At 42.8% G+C, this 18,722-nt stretch overlaps 2 protein-coding genes across 7 annotated transcripts in view; both read left to right on the top strand.

Moving 5' to 3' along the window:
- The window catches only part of LOC310954758 (signal-induced proliferation-associated 1-like protein 1), a 37,590-nt gene extending 31,061 nt beyond the window's left edge, over positions 1-6,529 (top strand). The window contains exons 14-21 of the mRNA XM_083924409.1: positions 14-432; positions 1,521-1,712; positions 2,322-2,484; positions 2,665-2,866; positions 3,131-3,280; positions 3,484-3,601; positions 3,842-3,920; positions 4,660-6,529. Of these exons, the coding sequence (XP_083780535.1) occupies positions 14-432; positions 1,521-1,712; positions 2,322-2,484; positions 2,665-2,866; positions 3,131-3,280; positions 3,484-3,601; positions 3,842-3,920; positions 4,660-4,803 (1,467 nt within the window). The 3' untranslated portion in view covers positions 4,804-6,529. The remainder of the gene's footprint in view (positions 1-13; positions 433-1,520; positions 1,713-2,321; positions 2,485-2,664; positions 2,867-3,130; positions 3,281-3,483; positions 3,602-3,841; positions 3,921-4,659) is intronic.
- A 7,123-nt stretch (positions 6,530-13,652) lies between these two features.
- The window catches only part of LOC310954536 (regulator of G-protein signaling 6), a gene marked incomplete at both ends in the record, with an annotated part of 33,347 nt that continues 28,277 nt past the window's right edge, over positions 13,653-18,722 (top strand). For all 6 annotated transcript variants that reach the window (XM_083924046.1, XM_083924045.1, XM_083924043.1 and 3 more), the window contains one exon: positions 13,653-13,736. In XM_083924046.1, coding sequence (XP_083780172.1) covers positions 13,653-13,736 — 84 coding nt within the window. The remainder of the gene's footprint in view (positions 13,737-18,722) is intronic.

Genomic DNA, 18,722 nt, shown 5'->3' with positions numbered 1-18,722 from the left:
CATCTCTTAATAGCCGGAAGCTCCGTATTCATCCAGCCAGTCTAGCAGCAACACGCTCTCGAGCAACGCCTCCAGCTCCGCCCACAGCGATGAGAAGTGGTACGAAGTTGGCTCGCGTTCAGGGGTGCGTGGCGATCTCGAGCTCAACGGCTATCTTCAGGGCGCCTCCACTGACAGCGGCATTGACGCCACCTCCTTCACTGCCACACAAAGCAGCACAGCTTCCTCCACTGGTGCCTTCAGGGTCCAAGACAAAATCCCATGGCAAGATGACACAGCGGGCAGCCAGGGGGCCTCAGGCTCTTCACCTCCGACACCTGACTCCCTTGTCACCATCGAAGGCAGTGAGGTCCCAGCAAAGAGTCCATCAGCCTTTCCCCTAGTTCCTGATGGCGGCTCCTACAGTCTAAGTGATGCTGCCTCTCACTCCAGGTGTGCTGCTGTTCTGTTTGACTCAGCTGAGGAATTTGTGGCCTTGCATCAATGTTTCATTAAACAGACAGTGATTCATTGTAGTCCAGATATATCCTGCACCATGGAAAACTCCAAACCTCTGCGGTTTGGCATTATCAAAGGGAGAGAGGAAGAATTAAATAACTGTGTGTGTGTGTGTGTGTGTGTGTGTGTGTGTGTGTGTGTGTGTGTGTGTGTGTGTGTGTGTGTGTGTGTGTGTGTGTGTGTGTGTGTGTGTGTGTGTGTGTGTGTGTGTGTGTGTGTGTGTGTGTGTGTGTGTGTGTGTGTGTGTGTGTGTGTGTGTGTGTGTGTGTGTGTGTGTGTGTGTGTGTGTGTGTGTGTGTGTGTGTGTGTGTGTGTGTGTGTGTGTGTGTGTGTGTGTGTGTGTGTGTGTGTGTGTGTGTGTGTGTGTGTGTGTTCATCTCCCGGTATCCATGATAGAAAGGAAGTGCTTGAAGTTGCTAGAAATGCAGACTGTGAGCTCAGCACTGTTCCCCCCTCTTCTAAATCCCACTTCCTTTTGAATCAACTAAAGCTTTTCTCCCTCTCCTCTTCACTCAGTCAGAAATAACTCAGCTCCACCAGACCTGTACATTGGCAGCTTTGTTTCATAGCACATGCACACCGGCACACAGACACAAAACTTGCTGTTTGAAAATTCAAGCTTTTATGTCAAACTATGGAGAAGTGTTTGAAGTTTTGGGAAGTTGCTGGGAATTAAGTGAAAGGACATTGTGTCCTATTTCATATTCATAAAGTTATCAGTTGATCCCATCGGTAGAGATAGTAGGAAATGTAGTAATGGAACAAGTTAAGTAATAAGAGAATCTGTTTGTTTTTTGTATGTAAGCAAACAGTGTTAATGCAACTGCTAACATATTATGACAGTATTGGTGCTACATCAATCATGCTAACAACCCTGACAAAAGGAATAGTAATGGTCAGCCACTTTTGCAGCCAGTTAATATGCTCTATGTGCTTGTATGCTTTAATATCACATTAATATCAAAGTCTGTGATGCCTTTCTTTACCCATACATATGTATCACCTCGCTCCCTTGTCTCCAGCACACTCAGTTCTGGCCACTCAGGGAGTCCGATGGACCAGGGGCAAGATGAGGCGGGGGCTGCGGCCACCTCACCCACATCACCGGGGTCCAAGAGTTTCTACCCTCGTCAAGGAGCAACCTCAAAGTACCTGATTGGCTGGAGGAAACCTGGGGGAACCGTTAACCCTGTGGACTTTGGCAGCACTCGCAAGTAAGATAGGAACTGTGTCTCCTGTAGTGCTGCATGTTGAAGCAATTATCAATCAGTGTAGAAATGTGTCCCGCTGTCGGTGGTGTCGATGTTTGAGAGACTGGGGGAAAGGAATAATTATTTTGTTATTTTTCCTCCCTTTGACTAATCACCTACTAAAACTTCTTTAATCTGGCCAACACTGCCACCACGTGGCGTAGCTGGGTTTGAACCTAAACAATGTCTTTGGCTCCCAGAGAAGGGTGACTAAACATAATTGCCCTTTTCCATTCATTCAGGGCAGCGTATGTCTCATTATTTGGCTCAAAGGGGGATTGCATCATTTGTGGTTGACGGCAACTGCTGTTTTCACACCGTACAGCTGCTCAACAAACCGCAGTTATTCTAGGTGAACCAATTAAGTGGTTTTGTCAAGTGCATGTTAACATCACAGAAAATAGCTGTAGCTCCTTATCATTCACAAAATCCCATCCAGTATCAGACTTTGAACTGCTGACCTTTAATCACAGGCCTGCTTCGTTATGCTCTTGGCCACCACCTCCATTACCTTTTGCTTGCTGATTTTCTAAAAAGGTATCTCTCTGAGTTGAATCTTGCTTTCATCTCCAGACGGCACCAGAGTGACGGTCTACTCGGTGGTCAGCCGCAGCTCAGGGCCAATCTCCGGGGCTCCCAATCGCCCCAGCGGCACACTGCCAAGTCCAGCCTGGAAGAAGACCTGAAGAAGCTCATCACACTTGACAGCCCTCCACCCACCACAAATGAAGAGAAGGTACTTGTACCCCTGGGGTCACTACATCAGTTGCCGGGGTTTCAAAATGAAATTAAATGTACGAAATATATCCACATATTTGAAGTCAAAGCCAAATAGGGTTACAAAATTGCATTGCAATATTTCTCACTTTGTTTTACCTGAGTCCTGTCACTTGTCTGTTTCCATCCCTCTCTGAAGCCGTTGTTTCCGGGTCCGCCGCCCACTCGTCGCTCCCTCCAGAGGACCCTGTCAGACGAGAGTATTTACAGCGGGCAGAGAGAACCATCCTCCAGTGGACAGCGTGACACGCCGACTGACCTTCTGTTTAGCTGCTCCACCATGCCACGCTCACCCACCACTCGCCATGGACCAAGCCGGCGAGCATCACACAAATCCCTGGGTGAATGTTCAGTGTTTCTAGCAAATCACATAGGAGGTGGTAGTGTGATACATGTTGTCCTGTTTACCTTTGTTTTGTAGTCAGAACCAAAGTTATGAATTGGGATAATGTGACTTGCAATGCATATTCTTGAGATTATAAGGTGTGTAATTTAAAAAAAAAAAAAACAGAAAATGGACACGTCACACAAAATGTCTTTATTGTTGTGTCATGGGAGAACAGATAAAAATGTGGTCCACTTACATTTCTTTTTGTCCTTCCCAGGAGACCTGTCTGCCCCAGTGAGCTCAGAGCTAGAGCAGGAGAGGAAGAGGCAGCAACTACAGGACGCTGTCCTCATGCCCCTACCTGACTCTGGGGCAGACGGCCCGCTGGACTGGGCCCACTTGGTAGACGCTGCCAAGGCCTTTGAGGGTAGGCACACGTTGTGTTTTCATTTCCTCCTTGAAATCACTGGAAGTGAAGGTTAATGACTGTACTGATATTACTTTTCAGTGGTAGGTTAGGCAAAAAAACCTAACTGCCATCTCTCTCCTCACCAGAAGAGGGCACTGTTAGTCTGTATATGTTCTCTCTCCAAGTCTAATAATACACCTTTTAACTGTTTTTTTATTCAGAGCAGAGGCTGGTCTTCCTAGCAGCCCAAGAGGAGAGCTCCATGGCTGAGAGCGCAGCAGCCACCAGTCCCCAGCAAGCTGAGCCTCAGGCAGCCCCACTGAGACAGCCCTCGCCTGGGTAAGAAGCCTCAGGTCATGGGCAAGGGCCAGTGTTTGCTTTAATCCACTAGTGTCCAGCACTGTGACATGGAAATTGCTGCAGATTTCACTTAAATAAAACACTACTGCAGTTGATAACACTAATTATTCCTACACTCTGGTTGCGGACTGTGGTGTTAAAAGTGAAAATAAAGCGATTTCTTTAACCCCTGGTTTCAGTGTTTGTTCCACCTAATGTTCTGGTTGTCCTTTTTCACAGAGAGACTCCAGCCTGCCTGATGGGGAAGGTCAACCAGCTGGAGTCAATGGTGAAGGCATTACAGGATGACTTAAAGAAGGTGAGGTCAAGGATCCCCTTTGAAAATGGCCATGTCAGTATTTCCCTTTGCCAAAATTTAGCCTAATTTTGCAGTGGTATTTAGTCCCCTTCCCAACAAGCTAGCACGAAAGACAGTAATGTCTTTAATTTTTTTTTCTAAATTGTGTTGCGCAATTCCGATTTATTGCTCAAATCGGATTTTTTTGTTTGGCTGCACACATTACGTCTTTAAATGTGGCCTGTCTGTGTGAACAGCTTGTGCTCCTGAAGTGACCCGCATGCACAGTTTACCGTTGATGACGTCACGCCACAATGGTGTTTACAGAAGCGAACAAGGCAACGGCAACTGTATTTTATTGCTTAATGCTAAAAACAGTGTGTGGTGGCACCCCCCACCCCTCATTTACAAAACATTGCAGCATGGGTCAGAATGACGTCAAAGTCGCATTAAATGCGACCTGACTGTTTAGATTGCGGTTGCATTCAAAAAAATCAGATATGTATCCGATTCAGTACCACATTTAAAAGTGCGACTTGTGCTGTTCACATTGTCAAAAGCAAATCAGATATGGGTCACATAAGAGCTGGAACTGCAGTGTGAACGTAGCCTAAGTTACATTTTCACCATTCTTTTTTGCCAATGTTATACTTAAGCACTGTTAATGAAATCAAATCAAATCAAAAGGGAAACCAGTAAGTCTTCTGTTGAGCCTCTAACCTAAGATCAGATTGCTCACGCACGTCTTTGTCGCTACCAGGAGAAGGATGCCAAGGCGTCACTGCAGGCTCAGATCCAGGGCCTGCGAGAGGACAACCACCGTCTCCTGGAGGAGTCCTACAGCGCCTCAGCCAAGCTCAAGAAGTTCACAGAGTGGGTCTTTAACACCATCGACATGAACTGATGCACACGGCTGCAAACTGCTCTTCATTAGGAGTTTTACCACTACTCAAGCTGATCTAATACTCTGTTGTTTGGTGCTGCACACACAAACTTACAACGTGAACTGTTTCTCTCGGGCCTTTACAAACCAGTGCCAACATGGACTTCATCTGTCTTCAGCCTTGTGAATCTGTGGTATAATCACCATGAAAGACTTTTTTGGGGAAAAGAACAGGGGAATAGAAGCACTGTGCATCAGTTTTGATCAGCATGCACTCCCTTCGTTAGAATCTCACAAATATGATGCTTTGTGTGCGATCTAATGGATTGTTGGTATCCCTGCATGTCAGAGACAACGTGATGTCGAAACTAACCTAAAGGGATTTTTAAGTTACTGTCCTCATTTAGCTCCCCAGCTACCCTAATTACAAGTGAAACAGACTTTCAATTAAAAAGCTCCAACACAATTTAAAATGTGTTCCTCCCATACATAAGTTGGTAAAAATAGTCCCACATTCCTCTGATAAAAGTTTACACTTTCTAAGAAGTAAGTGACAGTGTGTTGTAAATTAATTGCTGTTTAATTTTCCCAATTCAGTGATAACACTGATTAGTTTTTGTGGCTAACCAAAAGAAAAGAAGCAAGATGAGATGACCCCACTAAGACACTATGCTTTTTCGGTAACAGTGTGTGGGTAGGTAGAGAAAGACAGACCCTCTACATAGCACATATCTGTAAACACTGTAAGGTCAAGTCTGTATTGCCTATGTAATAAGAAGTGTATCAAATGTTTACTCTCTAGAGGGTTTGAAAAGCAAGTAAAACTTGTAAAGGACTACTGGTTACAAGCTGACGAAAAGAATATATATTGTAAAATCACAGAATATTATTGACAACATTAAGATAGAGATTGACAGTTGAGTGTCACTAATGCAGATTATTGTAAATATATGATGTTAACATTTATTTTCTCACCTTTGCCCTTGAAATTATATGTAAAGAGTATTTATTACAAAGATGATGGCCAAGAAAAGAAAATCAGCCATATGCGGTTTGAGATCTGCATGTACATTATAATGGCCAGTCTCCTATATGAGAAAATATATAAATATACTTTCACTGAGTTTTCAACAGGCTAATTTTGATCCAAAATACAAATGATTGTTTTTGAAAGTCCTTACGGTTTATGCAGTGGATTGACAGTGCCACCTAGTGTTGACAACATGTCCTCCACCCATAGCATGCTTAAAGGCCTCAATCTGATGATCCTTGATTCTTTCAATAGATTAAATCGGTACTGCTCAATAAATGATTACATAGTAAGATGTTGTATGAATCCTGAAATTCCAGCTACAGATTTCTCTGTAGTGTGTTAATCTGCTTGTAAGCCCGACCTGAATTTGATCTGTAGATGTCCACACAAAGTCCTTATTTAAGCCTCATAACGGTTTCCTTTTGTACTCTGTTACTGTGCAACTGTATATAAGGAGAATTTGATATTCATCAAAATTTGCACCTTCATTCTTATTTTGTAAGATTATTTTGTTATGTATTTCTGCTTTACTGGCTAGGATAAAGTGGGAAGTGAAAGGACAGAGCAATATGAAAGACAAACAGGGGAGACAAGACAGGACAAAGACCAATTAACCGGATTCAGGCGAAGAGTCCCAGGACCCTAGCACAGCAGATCACCCCCTGCACCTTCATTCTTAACATGTGTGACAGCATGTGATTCTGTTTCCATTGAGCTGTGATGTGTAAAAATGTTTATATCTATTAAAGATATTTTGTTGAATTACACATTGTCTCACCGAGTATTTTTTTAATGGCAAATATAATGGGATTTAGATATAATGAATATCAACACAGATTTCCAAAGACAAAAAGCAGGGTGTAGTTTTAACTGCCGGGGCCATCTGAGGTGGCTTCCAGAGTAAATGGATACCTGTCAGTGGTGTGACAGGAGGTGGCTGCCTGACTTCTGTTGTATTGTGATTAACAGAGAGCTGCTGTTTTTCCACTTTGGCATAATTACACAAGGCTGTCGCTCCTGACACAGACGAGCCTCGATCAGACAGATTGATGGATGAGGATAACCTGAGAGACACCAGGATGAAGACCTGAGAGACACCAGGATGAAGACCTGGACGATTACAGATCCAAGAAATGTCTTGAATGCGATTGTCAGACGCCTTTTTCAGTTTTCTGCTGCCTGCCAAACAGTTTTTGATAGAGGCCTCTAGCTGGTCTATTAGATCAACAACATGCTTACTCAGTCTATCTTAAAATAACACTCACATGAAGATAATATGCATCGATAGAAGTGTTGGTAGACATGTTCTTACTGTCCATAAAGGAATCCATTTCTGATGCCTTAGTTCTGTGCAAAAATGCATTTGTGAAGCTTATATGAGCCTTAGGAGTTAGATAAATCGAGTGGGTGTCTTCCAAAATTGGAGTAGTATTTTAAGTATAAAATCCCCTCTTCTGTTTCCTGGTTGAGCTGCAGTGGAAAATTAAACTTGTACATATAGTCTGTGAGGATGTAGCCTACTATGAGTCATTAAAAAAAAAAAAAATCCAATTCAAGGCTTTCTGTTGTGAATTTATCATGACAGCTCGAAGCGTGACAAGTTGTTGTTTCTCTTATACTCTTTATAATGCAGTGTTGAAGGGGCCTTATACCTAAGAACGTCACTGCCAGCCACTGAGACAAATAAACAAGGGAGAGTGTAGGAGTCGAACCCGCGGGCACTGGGTACTATGTATCAAGTGCACATGCGCTAACCAATGAGTCACCATACTTTGAGGTACAGTTATCATGCTACCTTTTCTAAACAGTTGCTGAGTTATTTTGGCATAAACCAATTTTGACTTGATAAGCTCATTTTAATGTATCCTCCAGGGGCCTGGGATATCTGTAGCAAGTCTCATGGCAGTAATTAATTAAATATGTCCTGCTGACCAGCCGACATTGCCAATTTATCCCTAGATTAATGCTGTTAGCATGGTTAAGAAGAGGGATTTTCATATTAATGGGACTGTATCTTTGGAAGATATTAACTTTATTTGTCTAGCTCAGACTGCTGACGCCTCATATTTATTTGGCTGAACTTCAGAACACATTCTGCACAAAATGAGGACTGCATACTGTCTTCCAGCTCCTGCATTATTGAAAATGCATCAGAAGTGGATCTCTGCAAGGCCTGTCTGGAGAGTAGGAACAATTACATTACAGTGACTTAAGTGGAGCTAGTTGAACTACAGTGAAGCTACCCCAGGGACATATCTAGTTTGGATAACTTAATCAAGTTAGAAAAAGTAGCTTAAACTTATTTTTAAAGCAATGATCAAATTGAAAACCAAAAAATAACATCAGGAAAAAGTAAATGGCTACTTATTCACAGGTTATACTCAGCCCAATCAAATGAAATACCCCATTATTCAAGGGAGGGCAAGAAATGTCAGCTTTGGTTTTGTACACAGACACCTGCCTTTCAAGAAACATGAGTCCAGGTGGAGGTTTTGCACCAAGCAGGATAACTCAGTTAGCCAGGTAACCTCTAAAATAGCATGCAGCCACTTCTCTGAATATTTCCCAGTAAATAGCTATAATTCGTAATTCAAACATTAAAACTATAGCTAAATATGCTTAACATGGGAACTGACATTCCTGGAAAAACCCTGATATGAATGCATTGTCTGGGCAGTCAGGATAAGAGAGAAAGGGTGGCCAAGGGGGTTCGATTCCTGTACAGAAGCAGTAGTTAAATATATATATATATATATATATATATAGTAATTCCTTTTTTGGCTCAAACTTGTTTATAGTTTCAGTTAGCTACTCAAAAAATGGCAACATTTGATATTGTTGTAAGATAGACTTGAAAACTTTCAAACCTCTCCTTTCCATATCTTTCTTCTATAGGCCTACTGAGTGTCTCCATATGCCATGTGTGTGGCCAGTAGTGTTGCTCTCTGGCAGCGGTGTGGCTGTGAACAGATTGCTCAATAATTTAGCATTAATGCAGATTATAGCAGAGCTGGCCCCCTTAAAGCAGATTAGAGAAGTGTGTGTCTGCCTGCCTGCCTGTCTGTCTGTTACCTTGTTAATGATGCATGGAACTCCTTAATGCCGGCGCAGCTCATGGGACAGGAAGATATGCTGATCGCAGGTCACTGCAGTGTGGGTCATGTGTTGTAATCAGAGCAGGTGGGTGCTTCTGTCGTATTGCTGTATGTAGAAGTAGTTTATGTCATGTAGTTGTGATGGCAGAGCACTAATAATGTGGGAGGATATAATATACCTTCCATTTTCCTGCTGAAAAGTATTAGAGAAATGTGTGGTGTAAGCCGGCAAAAGGTTTCACGCTCTAATAGGCACGCCATTTTCGCAGGTGTTTGACCTTAGCTTCCCTTGGTAACCACGTTTCCTGAAAACGGCAGTTTTGAGTTGTTTTAATATCCTTTCTTCATCGGATATGACCTGAAGAAATGACCTCTGCTGTTTTGATTGATAAAAGAAACTGTTAATTTCTCAGGGTCTTTTCTGTGCGTGGAAAAATATTTGAAACGCCTCAGATATTTTCAAAAGCAATAAAGGGGGTGCTCTTGGAGCAGGAACCTTTGCTTAGATACTTAAGGTAACAGCTCACTGCTGAAAGAGAGAAGAACGCATGGTGAAGAAAATCAAGCAAGATAGTTCTCTGATAACTGGTGAACTGGTTCTGTTAACACAAACGTGTGTGTGTGTGTGTGTGTGTGTGTGTGTGTGTGTGTGTGTGTGTGTGTGTGTGTGTGTGTGTGTGTGTGTGTGTGTGTGTGTGTGTGTTCACTCTGCATGCATGCATTCACAAATTGTCCATGCCATGTATTTCTGGAGTATCTTCCTCGGGGGCTTTTGGGAACTCATTTATTGCAGGAAAAAAAAAGGTTCATTCGTTCGGGTTTGCCATTTAAGCTTGACTGATTCCATAGTTTCCTTGAAGAGAGAGGGGAAAGAGGAGAAGATAGAAATGCAAGAGGGGAAAAGCTGGAGATAGAAACAGAGTGCATGTTTTCCATCTGCAAGCACATGAATGGAATTTATAGTAATGTGAGAAGATAAAAAAGCTACAGAAATACAAATATATATTTTGTAGAAATGTGCCTGACTTAAGAAAACAAGCCTCACACACACTTTATGCTTTGAATGGAAATAGAAATCTCTGAGGCTGCTTGTTCAAAGAGTTTGGAATATATATTTATAGCCTGTGTGTGCTCAGTAAAAGTAACCGGTTTTTATGTTAGCTTTTCAATATCCTCCTAATGAAATGTTTCTCATTTTCAGCATCAGTGGGCGCTGCTGCAGTGTGCATCTCTCTGTCCTCCCTTCCTCTCTCCACTGCTCTCCCTCTCTCTTTCTCTCTCTCTCTTTCACACACACACACACACACACACACACACACACACACACACACACACACACACACACACACACACACACACACACACACACAGACACACACACACACACACAAACACACACACACACACACACACACACACACACACACACACTGTCTGTCTTTCTTCTCCCTCTATTTTTCTTTTTATATTCTCTCTAATTCCTTCATCCCTCCCCCTTTTTAACTTGATCTGCGTCTCTATTGCACAGCATCTCCTTGCCTCCCTCTCTCTCTCACTCTCTCTCTCTCTCTCTCTCTCACTCACTCTTTCACTCTCGCTCACACTCGAGCACATGCAGACAGAGGGAGAGGGGGGATGAACGAGGTGCACACATGTGAGGATCTCCTGAACTGCCGGGGCAAGGCAGGACTGGTGAAGAGGGAAGAAGAGAAGGAGGAGGAATAGAGGAATACTGCAGTGACCAGCCAGCTTCTCTTTCTCTCTTTTTCGCTGCTTCACTGCTTTCATCACCCTGTCTTCTTCATCCCCTTCTCTCCCCCTCTGCCAATTATACCATGAACCTGCCTGCTGCTTGTTGCTAAGGGGGAGCCAATCGGGGGAGCAGAGTGGACCAGGCATTATTTTGTTTCTAAGGTAATGAATGCTTCATTAATGGCAACTGTCAGGTGTCACAGATGTTGCATCACACTAGGCTGCTCGTCTGCTGAGATTGACTCACAATCACAATATGGTTCTGGGTGTATCCGGATCATTATTTGTTTTGTGTGTGAACTCTTTGGCAGTTTATTCAGTTTGTTTCAGGTCACTGGGTGTCTATTGGTGTGTTTATTTAAACGTTGCAGGGGGTTCTGCCCTATGAATATATCTGTGTGTGTGTGTGTGTGTGTGTGTGTGTGCGCGTGTGTGTGCGTGCTTGCGTGCATGCGCGTGTGTGTGTGTGTCCTTTTGTGTTTGTCTCCTCATAAACTGGTGTTTGCTTGGATTTGAGATTGTGCATGTGCAGAGACACATACGTACTGTACACAAGGGCATGTTGGTGCTCTCTGGCTCTTTCAGAAACTGTATTGTATCTGTTTCACTTTGACACAAGCTTTTAATTAACGTTTTGGACACACCTCCTTGTGGGGTTTGATATGCATGCTTGAGCAGCTCAATTGGGACGAAGTTGTTCTCTGGAATTACAGATGTGTGTCCACAAGGGACCTCTTGGCTTGCTATTGTTTAGTTTAAGCAGGTGCTATGCAATCCATACTGCCTGTCATTCTATACGGCCCTTGAGGCGGACGCAAAGATTAGCTGTCTAATGTGCTCAGACTCTAAAAAGAGCACAGACGTGCTAGCCAATGGTGAGTGCTGCACTCCACACTTATGGTGGCAATAACAAACAGAAAGGCAAGAGCGGATGATTACTTATTCACTCAAGCGCATCACCATACTCTGTGGTGTAATAGATTAAAGTGTTTAACTATGGTTACAAAGCCACCTTTCCTGTTGTGCAAGCTAGTGGTACGCTGAATTTCAACTATTTCAATTTTCCCCCTCTCTCCACCAGACCTATTATCTGCAGTTGTTCAGACTTGTAACATTGCACGGCTAACAATTACATAATTCAACTACTTCAAATCCCTTGCGAGCGGCCCTTGGCAACATGTAGTGTTACTAATTCATTTAATGTATGAAGGTTTCTTATTGTGCCTGCTCATGTGTGCCTGTCATGAAATGCTATCTGTATCTTCTCTATGCTTTCTCCCGTCAATAGCTCATAATAGTTATTTTTCAAACACGAATAGCTCTTACAGTGAAGTAGTGAGGCCAAGTGAGCCGTGTGATTACTTTCATTTTTTCCATGGCAGCTTTATCCTCTTGCACTTTGTATTTTATAAGTACCAAAAAATTATGAATGTGTCGAACTGTGTAATCCACCCCCTCACCCCTCTTTCCTCAGCACGATTAATGGACTAATAAATGGTTTAACCCATTTAATACACACAGGAGGCTTCAATGGCAAAGGCTAGAGGAGGCTAAGGGGGCTTGTTGAAGCCCTGTCGTCAGAGTAGTTTATGGAAATCCTTAGTTATGCAGAATTAATTCTCCTGAGAGATGGAGGGATGGGGGGAAGACAGCCAAGAGAAAGTGATGGGGACTGTGTAGGGGTTGTAAATAAATCCCTTAACAGCAGCTCTCAAAGCTTGAAGCCAAGGGGAGGGGGGATCAGGGGTAACCATCATATGATTGCAGCTAATGGAGTCAACACTTCCTCAACGCTCAGCATAAAAACAAAAACAAACATAGTGGCTCACATTGACCACAGTTAAACTATCAGTGTCACCTCAGTAAGGGTTCATTCATTATAAACGTCTGTGTTTTTGCAAAGAAAGATGACTCATCTCCTCGCAGCCACACTGACTTTGTGTTGCAGGCACACATCTTTGCTGTATACAGAATTACTGTCATCCTGACTCCCCTGAGCAGACACACTGTACTGCAGCAGTTCCTAACCTGTGTTCATATGAATGGATTTTTTTAATTGGATGTTTGACATTGATGACATAAAAGTGGATACTGTTGCTATTTCTTTCATACAATTGAACTGTCAATGCGGTCAAGTTTGTATTTGTAATTTTTCAACCATTTAACCATCAGTTAAGTATTTCAGCTGTTGATGGATTACTTTTAACCAACCATATCTATTTCAACTGTTTATCAAGTTAAATGACCAGTGTGTTTGATTTAGGGGGATATATTGGCGGAAATGGAATACTATAATTAAGTTTTTTATTACTGTATAATCACCTGAAAGTAAGAACTGTTGCGTTTTCGTTAGCTTATAATGAGCCTTTTTACATCTACATAGCGAGCGGCCCGGGTCCTCTTCCTAGGAGCCCACCATGTTGCACCGCTATGTTTTCTGCAGTAGACCTGAACAGACAAACCAAACTTCGGCTCTAGAGAGGACTTTTCATATATTTATGTTACCTGGATGCTGAAGGTCCTCTTACTTTACATGCTTGGAAAGAGAGATGAGAGGAGGGGTACTGAGTTGGTTCCAAAGTGCTACCTCGCTGCTAGATGCCATTCATTTTAGCTTTTTCTATTTCAACCATTTTTTGTGAGTTGAGCGACTCCAAAATCTTTCATGTAGCCCCAGTGATTCAGTTGGGAATCACCGCTATATTGTATGTTCAAGATTTGACTTTGCAGCTTGTTAATATTCAGCTTACATCAGCTTACGTTAGCTCTCTTATCTGTCCCTACTGTGACAAGCGTCTGCTTTCAGAGACAGCCGCATACATTTTGGCACCTGAATGTCATGACGATAAAAGCTGGAGAAATTTAGGTTCCCGGGGGGAAATAGAAATGCTGACTGATGTTTATCAAGTCCTCACTTTTATGTTTTTCCATGGTCCAGTTGATGTTGCATTCATGTTGTTCTCCTGTTTCTTTGACAGGACTGGGTAAAAATGGCAGAGGGTTCCAGGGACCAGGTAGGCGTGGGCACAACTGATCCAGAGGAGGACTCCCCCAATATGATCGTCTACAGAAAGGTAAGGCTTACTTATGTGTGTGTGTGTGTGTGTGTGTGTGTGCGTGTGTGCGTGTGTGCGTGTGTGCGTGTGTGCGTGTGTGCGTGTGTGCGTGTGCTATGAAGGGATCAGCATTCGATGCAGGCAATGACCCATGGCCAGACTCCTGACAGCTCGCTGGTCCACATCAGTGTGTATCTACCACACACTCAGGTGTCAGGAAGCCTCTCTTTCAGCCGTCTCAAAACAAGTTTAGGACCTTCTTCCTACCACTGAACTGTACCATCTCTATTCTGGCAAACTTCAGCCCTCCAATCGCAATAATAAGCTCTCAATCCCATCAGCGAGGGTCTGCGCAGTGAGAGGTCCTTTTAAGCGTCAAGGGTAATTGCCTTGTCCCCATGGTGCATCACTTTCAATAGCTGCTGTTTGACTGGAGAGGGTGAGCAATATTGGTGGTTAATTACGTGGATGTTCGGCTGGGAGGAAGTAGCTGGTTCTTGAGGGCCGGGTTTGGGAACGACCAGTGAGGGGGTGGTTATTTCTCCTCAACCGACGAATTGCTTGTTATTTCTCTGCCAGCGCTCTGACACTCTTAAAAAAAGCTGCTTTTGATCCAACTTAAACCACGGGATCCACTGCTATCCCTGAGTCTGCTGTCTTCTTGGAACTGTTCTATAGGTGGGCTGCAGTTGACAGATACTGTCCCACTATCCCAAATCTGTTGTTTTATCCTTATCCTAATGATTGTCCATTTTTTATAGCAAGGTAAACGCATTAGTGAAGGGATATGCGAGACAGGATGTCAAATAATTGTTGATGGCATCTGCGCCGGTGTTTGTTGTTAACTATGCATCATTACGGCGTTAAGGGCTTGGTGACAACTTGAAGAATTTCCTTATAATAAACACCTCCAGTCAGATCACCCAGAAAAACTGCCATGACCTCCTTTGTACTCAGAAACTTGATAAATTCCTCACACTACTTTGGATGCTCTGAACACTGTCACACATCAGCAGCATAAAAGATAGTGGAAGTACATTACCATCAACAATTCACTTGTTACTGCAAATACTCAGTCTGTTAGTTAGTAGTGGGCTTTTCCGCCTTTTTCCAGCCTCTTAAAGAATGATAATCAATAATCAAACAAGAAGTATGACTGTCAAATGACTTCCCTCTCTGAAGCCTGGGTTTCCTGACAGGTGTTAAATCACTGTCAAAAAATAGTTGTGGGTCTGTTTTGTGTGCCTGTTCTACATGTTAATGCATTCATTGTTTATTCAGTATTGTAATTGCCGTCCATGTATTCTAAGAAGCTGTCACGCTGCAAAGAGAATATTCTGTAGTTGCATGTAAAACTAGGCATCTTTATAGATTTCATAGCAGAACTTCATTATGTAACGCTACACATGCCTGGAGGCAATGCATTAAGAGGCTAGTTTTTGCTTGTCAGGATGCTGCCTGAGGAAATATTCATCATTTCATGTTTTAGTCATATGCAGTGACAACAGACAGATGATTCTGAGAGTGACAGGATTTTCCCAACCCTTCCTGCGCTGAAAATGCAATTTTTGATTTGAAGCTTTTGAGGGAGAATGCTGAGGATGCAAAGTAGCTGCACAACTTTTTTCACATATAGAGAAATAAAAATATAGGCCAAATATTTATCTTATTATATGGTCTTAATACGTTAGTATGTATGATGTAGTTTCTGTTATTTTATCTCAGTGCCACTCATTAGCTGAAGATGTCAAAGAGGCCAAACGATAAAGAGGTGCTGGGTCTTTGAGGGCAGAGTGCCCACGGCCTCTGGACTCTGTGGGAGGGCAGGCTGGCGCAGTGTGAAGGTGCTGCTTGCAGGGAGGCAGATGGCCACCAATATGCTCAGCCTCCTGGGACAACACTGGCAGCTTCATCCCAAAGGTCTGAGCCACTGTCAGCTGGAAGACATCAGCACTTTCCAGCAGGAAGGAGCAAAAGGCTAGTGTAGTCCTAGTCAAGAGATGAAATTATTTCACAGTGTGAGTGACACCTTTTTGAAATGTATGGAGAGTAAAGGTATAAAAGCCTTTACTTCTATGGCCGTATTTGTTGCAAACTGTTAAGGTAACTGTGTAGGCAGCTGGATAAAGGTGAATGTGATGTATTTAGCCATTAGAGAGGCTGAGTGTCCAGGAGGGGAGGAGGTTGTCTCTGTCCATGCAGTGTAGTGCTGCAGTACTAGTTTGTTCTGTCTCTCTCCTCCCACAAAAAGAGGAAGTGAAGCAAAACAATCCAATAACTGCAGGGCATCTTTTTGCCCGGAGAACTTCTGGTCTAACAGAAGTTGGTTTCACACATACCGTAAATGCACACTCAGAGGAACTCATGCACAAGCTTAATGCCACTTTAACGTGCACTACCACAACTGGATGTTGTGTTTTTTCCTAGCCATGTTTGGCATATTTAGCAAACAGAATATGCCAGGGTGGATGAATAGGATTTGCACCAAGAGGCACACAAAAAAAAACTAAAATGATGAGAAGCACTGCTGTGCTGGGAAATGCAATTAAGCTGAGGAGAGTCTACTTTACTGCTCTGATGGGGTGAAGCTCACAAGCTATTAATAGCTAACATCTCTCGTCCCTAAGTGCATGTATCTTCCACATTTTTCCCCTCTATGTTTTTTTTTTTTTTTGGGGGGGGGGGCTAGACTGTTGTTCGTCTGAGCTGCGATGGCTGCTTGGTTTTTGACATGCAGTTAATTGTTGCCGAAGGACCAAAGCACTCCTGTCCTACTCAAGGATCAAGGATTTCTGTTGAACCCCCTCTTCCTTTTATTCAGGTCATTAAATGTTTGATTGGATAATTCTTGGCAGTAAACTCATACCTGAAGGCGTGTATTATATTATAGCCAAAGTATGTGCGGTATCATCACACAGAACCTTTATCCAGGCGAGTTTTAGGAGCCATTAGTGGGTAAATATTAGTAATGAGCCATGCAAAGTTCAAAAGCACTACTTGGTGCCAGTGGCCTTTGGGTGTGTGTAAGCTTTAGCACATTTTTAGCAGAGAGTACAGATTGGTTAAAAACTGACAATAAAATGGCTCAATACACTAGATTTTGTCAACTGGCAAATTTATTCAAAAGTGCAAAACTTTAAAAGCTCCAACCGTGAGATAAAATGGTATACAAAAATCCACATCATGGCTCTTGAGATTGCAATGTCTGTGGGTTGTTCAGTCCACCACTTTGTTCAGACTGATATTCATAGTTGTCAAAGGAGGAATCCTGCTGACTTTGGTGATCCTCTGATGGTGGAGGGCATCTCCTTTTCCCTTATTCCCCTATTTCAGGCGATGTGTCCTGCTTGGATTGCTGTGAAACAGGTTTTGTTGGTGGACTAACCCCTTTTAACAAGTGTTAAAGACACAAATGCAAGGTGTTGCTGCTTGACATGTTTCTCTTATTTTTTTCTTATCAAATCTGCCCACTTAGGCTACTCCGAGATGCTCGATAATGGTCTACACAGCGCTTGAGTATGATTTGTTTCTATGAGTTGACATTCTGGGACAGGGGAAAAAACGCTCTGGGTTGTTTGTATTTCTCTAAACTAATCAGAGTACAGTAGTCTTGGACGGGGCTAACCCCAGCGACAGTTCCCCTGCAAAATAGATATTGGAAGAAGAGGAGAATGCCTGAGGATGTCTAGCTTTATACCCACACTGTACATCCAGTAAACCAGACTACATCGATGGCAGCAGCACTTGGTGTTTGACTGCTGATAGTGTTTTCTGTCATTCAATTTTACTGTGCCATTATTCCGTGGAAAACGGCTGGTTTATACAATTTTATCCAAAGCAATTTGTGGTTCTGTGTCCTGACCAGGGACACTGGTCATGTAGAAAGGAGGAGCTGGGACTCTAACTCACGACCCTGTGATTAGTGTATTCCACACTGTTAATCTTTGGCTTAGCACCTTCCTATTCAATATAGGTAGCTGGCTTACTCCGCATTGAGCTTTGTATTAAGTATTTATAAGCAAATGTTGGTATGCCAACACACTAAACTACACTGATCATTAAAATGTTCTAACCTTCTAAGCTTGGCCATGTATTAACATCGTCATTATGAGCATGTTAGCATGCTGATATTAGCATTTAGTTCAAAGCTTGGCTGTTTCTAAATACCACCTCGAAGAGCTGCTAGTCCCCCACCTCAATTCCTCCATTCCTTGTTTCAGCCTTTCTTCTGCTTCTTGCTAATTAATAATTGACGTTCATTTCAAGCATTCCATCTTTGGAAAAATATCTGGTCCTCTGAGACATCATATCCCCTCATTAATTTATTCATATCTAGCACATTTATCATTACTTGGTATTTTTATCCATGCTAAGTGTTAAGAGAGGCGGATGGTAAAAAAAAGAAAGGATATGAAGAAGAGATGGCTTATAAATGCCTTAATAAAACCCTGTTTCTAAGGCAGTTGGATAGATTTTTGCATACGTATTTGCATTAACATTATTGTGTTGTGGTACATGGTAGTGGCAGTTGGCTCCTAAAGCAGGATCTACTGTAATGGGAGTTATTTAACCTGTGTCACTCCTTCAGACTACATAGATGTTGAATCTAACATTTCTTCTCCTCCCATCACTCAGGCTATAGCCTGCTATAGAGGAGAAATCACTGTCAATGACAACCTTAACCTCCCACATTGTCAACATCAGTGACTGTCAGCTGGTTGGGTTTTAGGATGATTTAGTGGCAGGACACAGAGGGAGTTCCTTCCACTCCTACAGTGAGGAAGATACAGAAATATTGGAAATCTGTCTTAAATTGCAGCAGGAGAACAGGACAAGTGGCAGGAGGAGATTCAATTACTGTAAACAGAAACTTCCTACATCATCCATTCGCCTACCACAGCAGGGACTGACAGCTCCTTGGGTTTGAAGAGCCAACAGGACTGAATTGCTCGGCTCTAGTTCTGCTGGTCAGTACTAAGCTTGCCTGCCTGTATTTCTGCTGCC

Source organism: Echiichthys vipera (assembly GCF_963691815.1).
Source record: "Echiichthys vipera genome assembly, chromosome: 12".
NCBI lineage: Eukaryota > Metazoa > Chordata > Actinopteri > Perciformes > Trachinidae > Echiichthys > Echiichthys vipera.
This window is presented reverse-complemented; position numbering and strand designations above follow the sequence as displayed.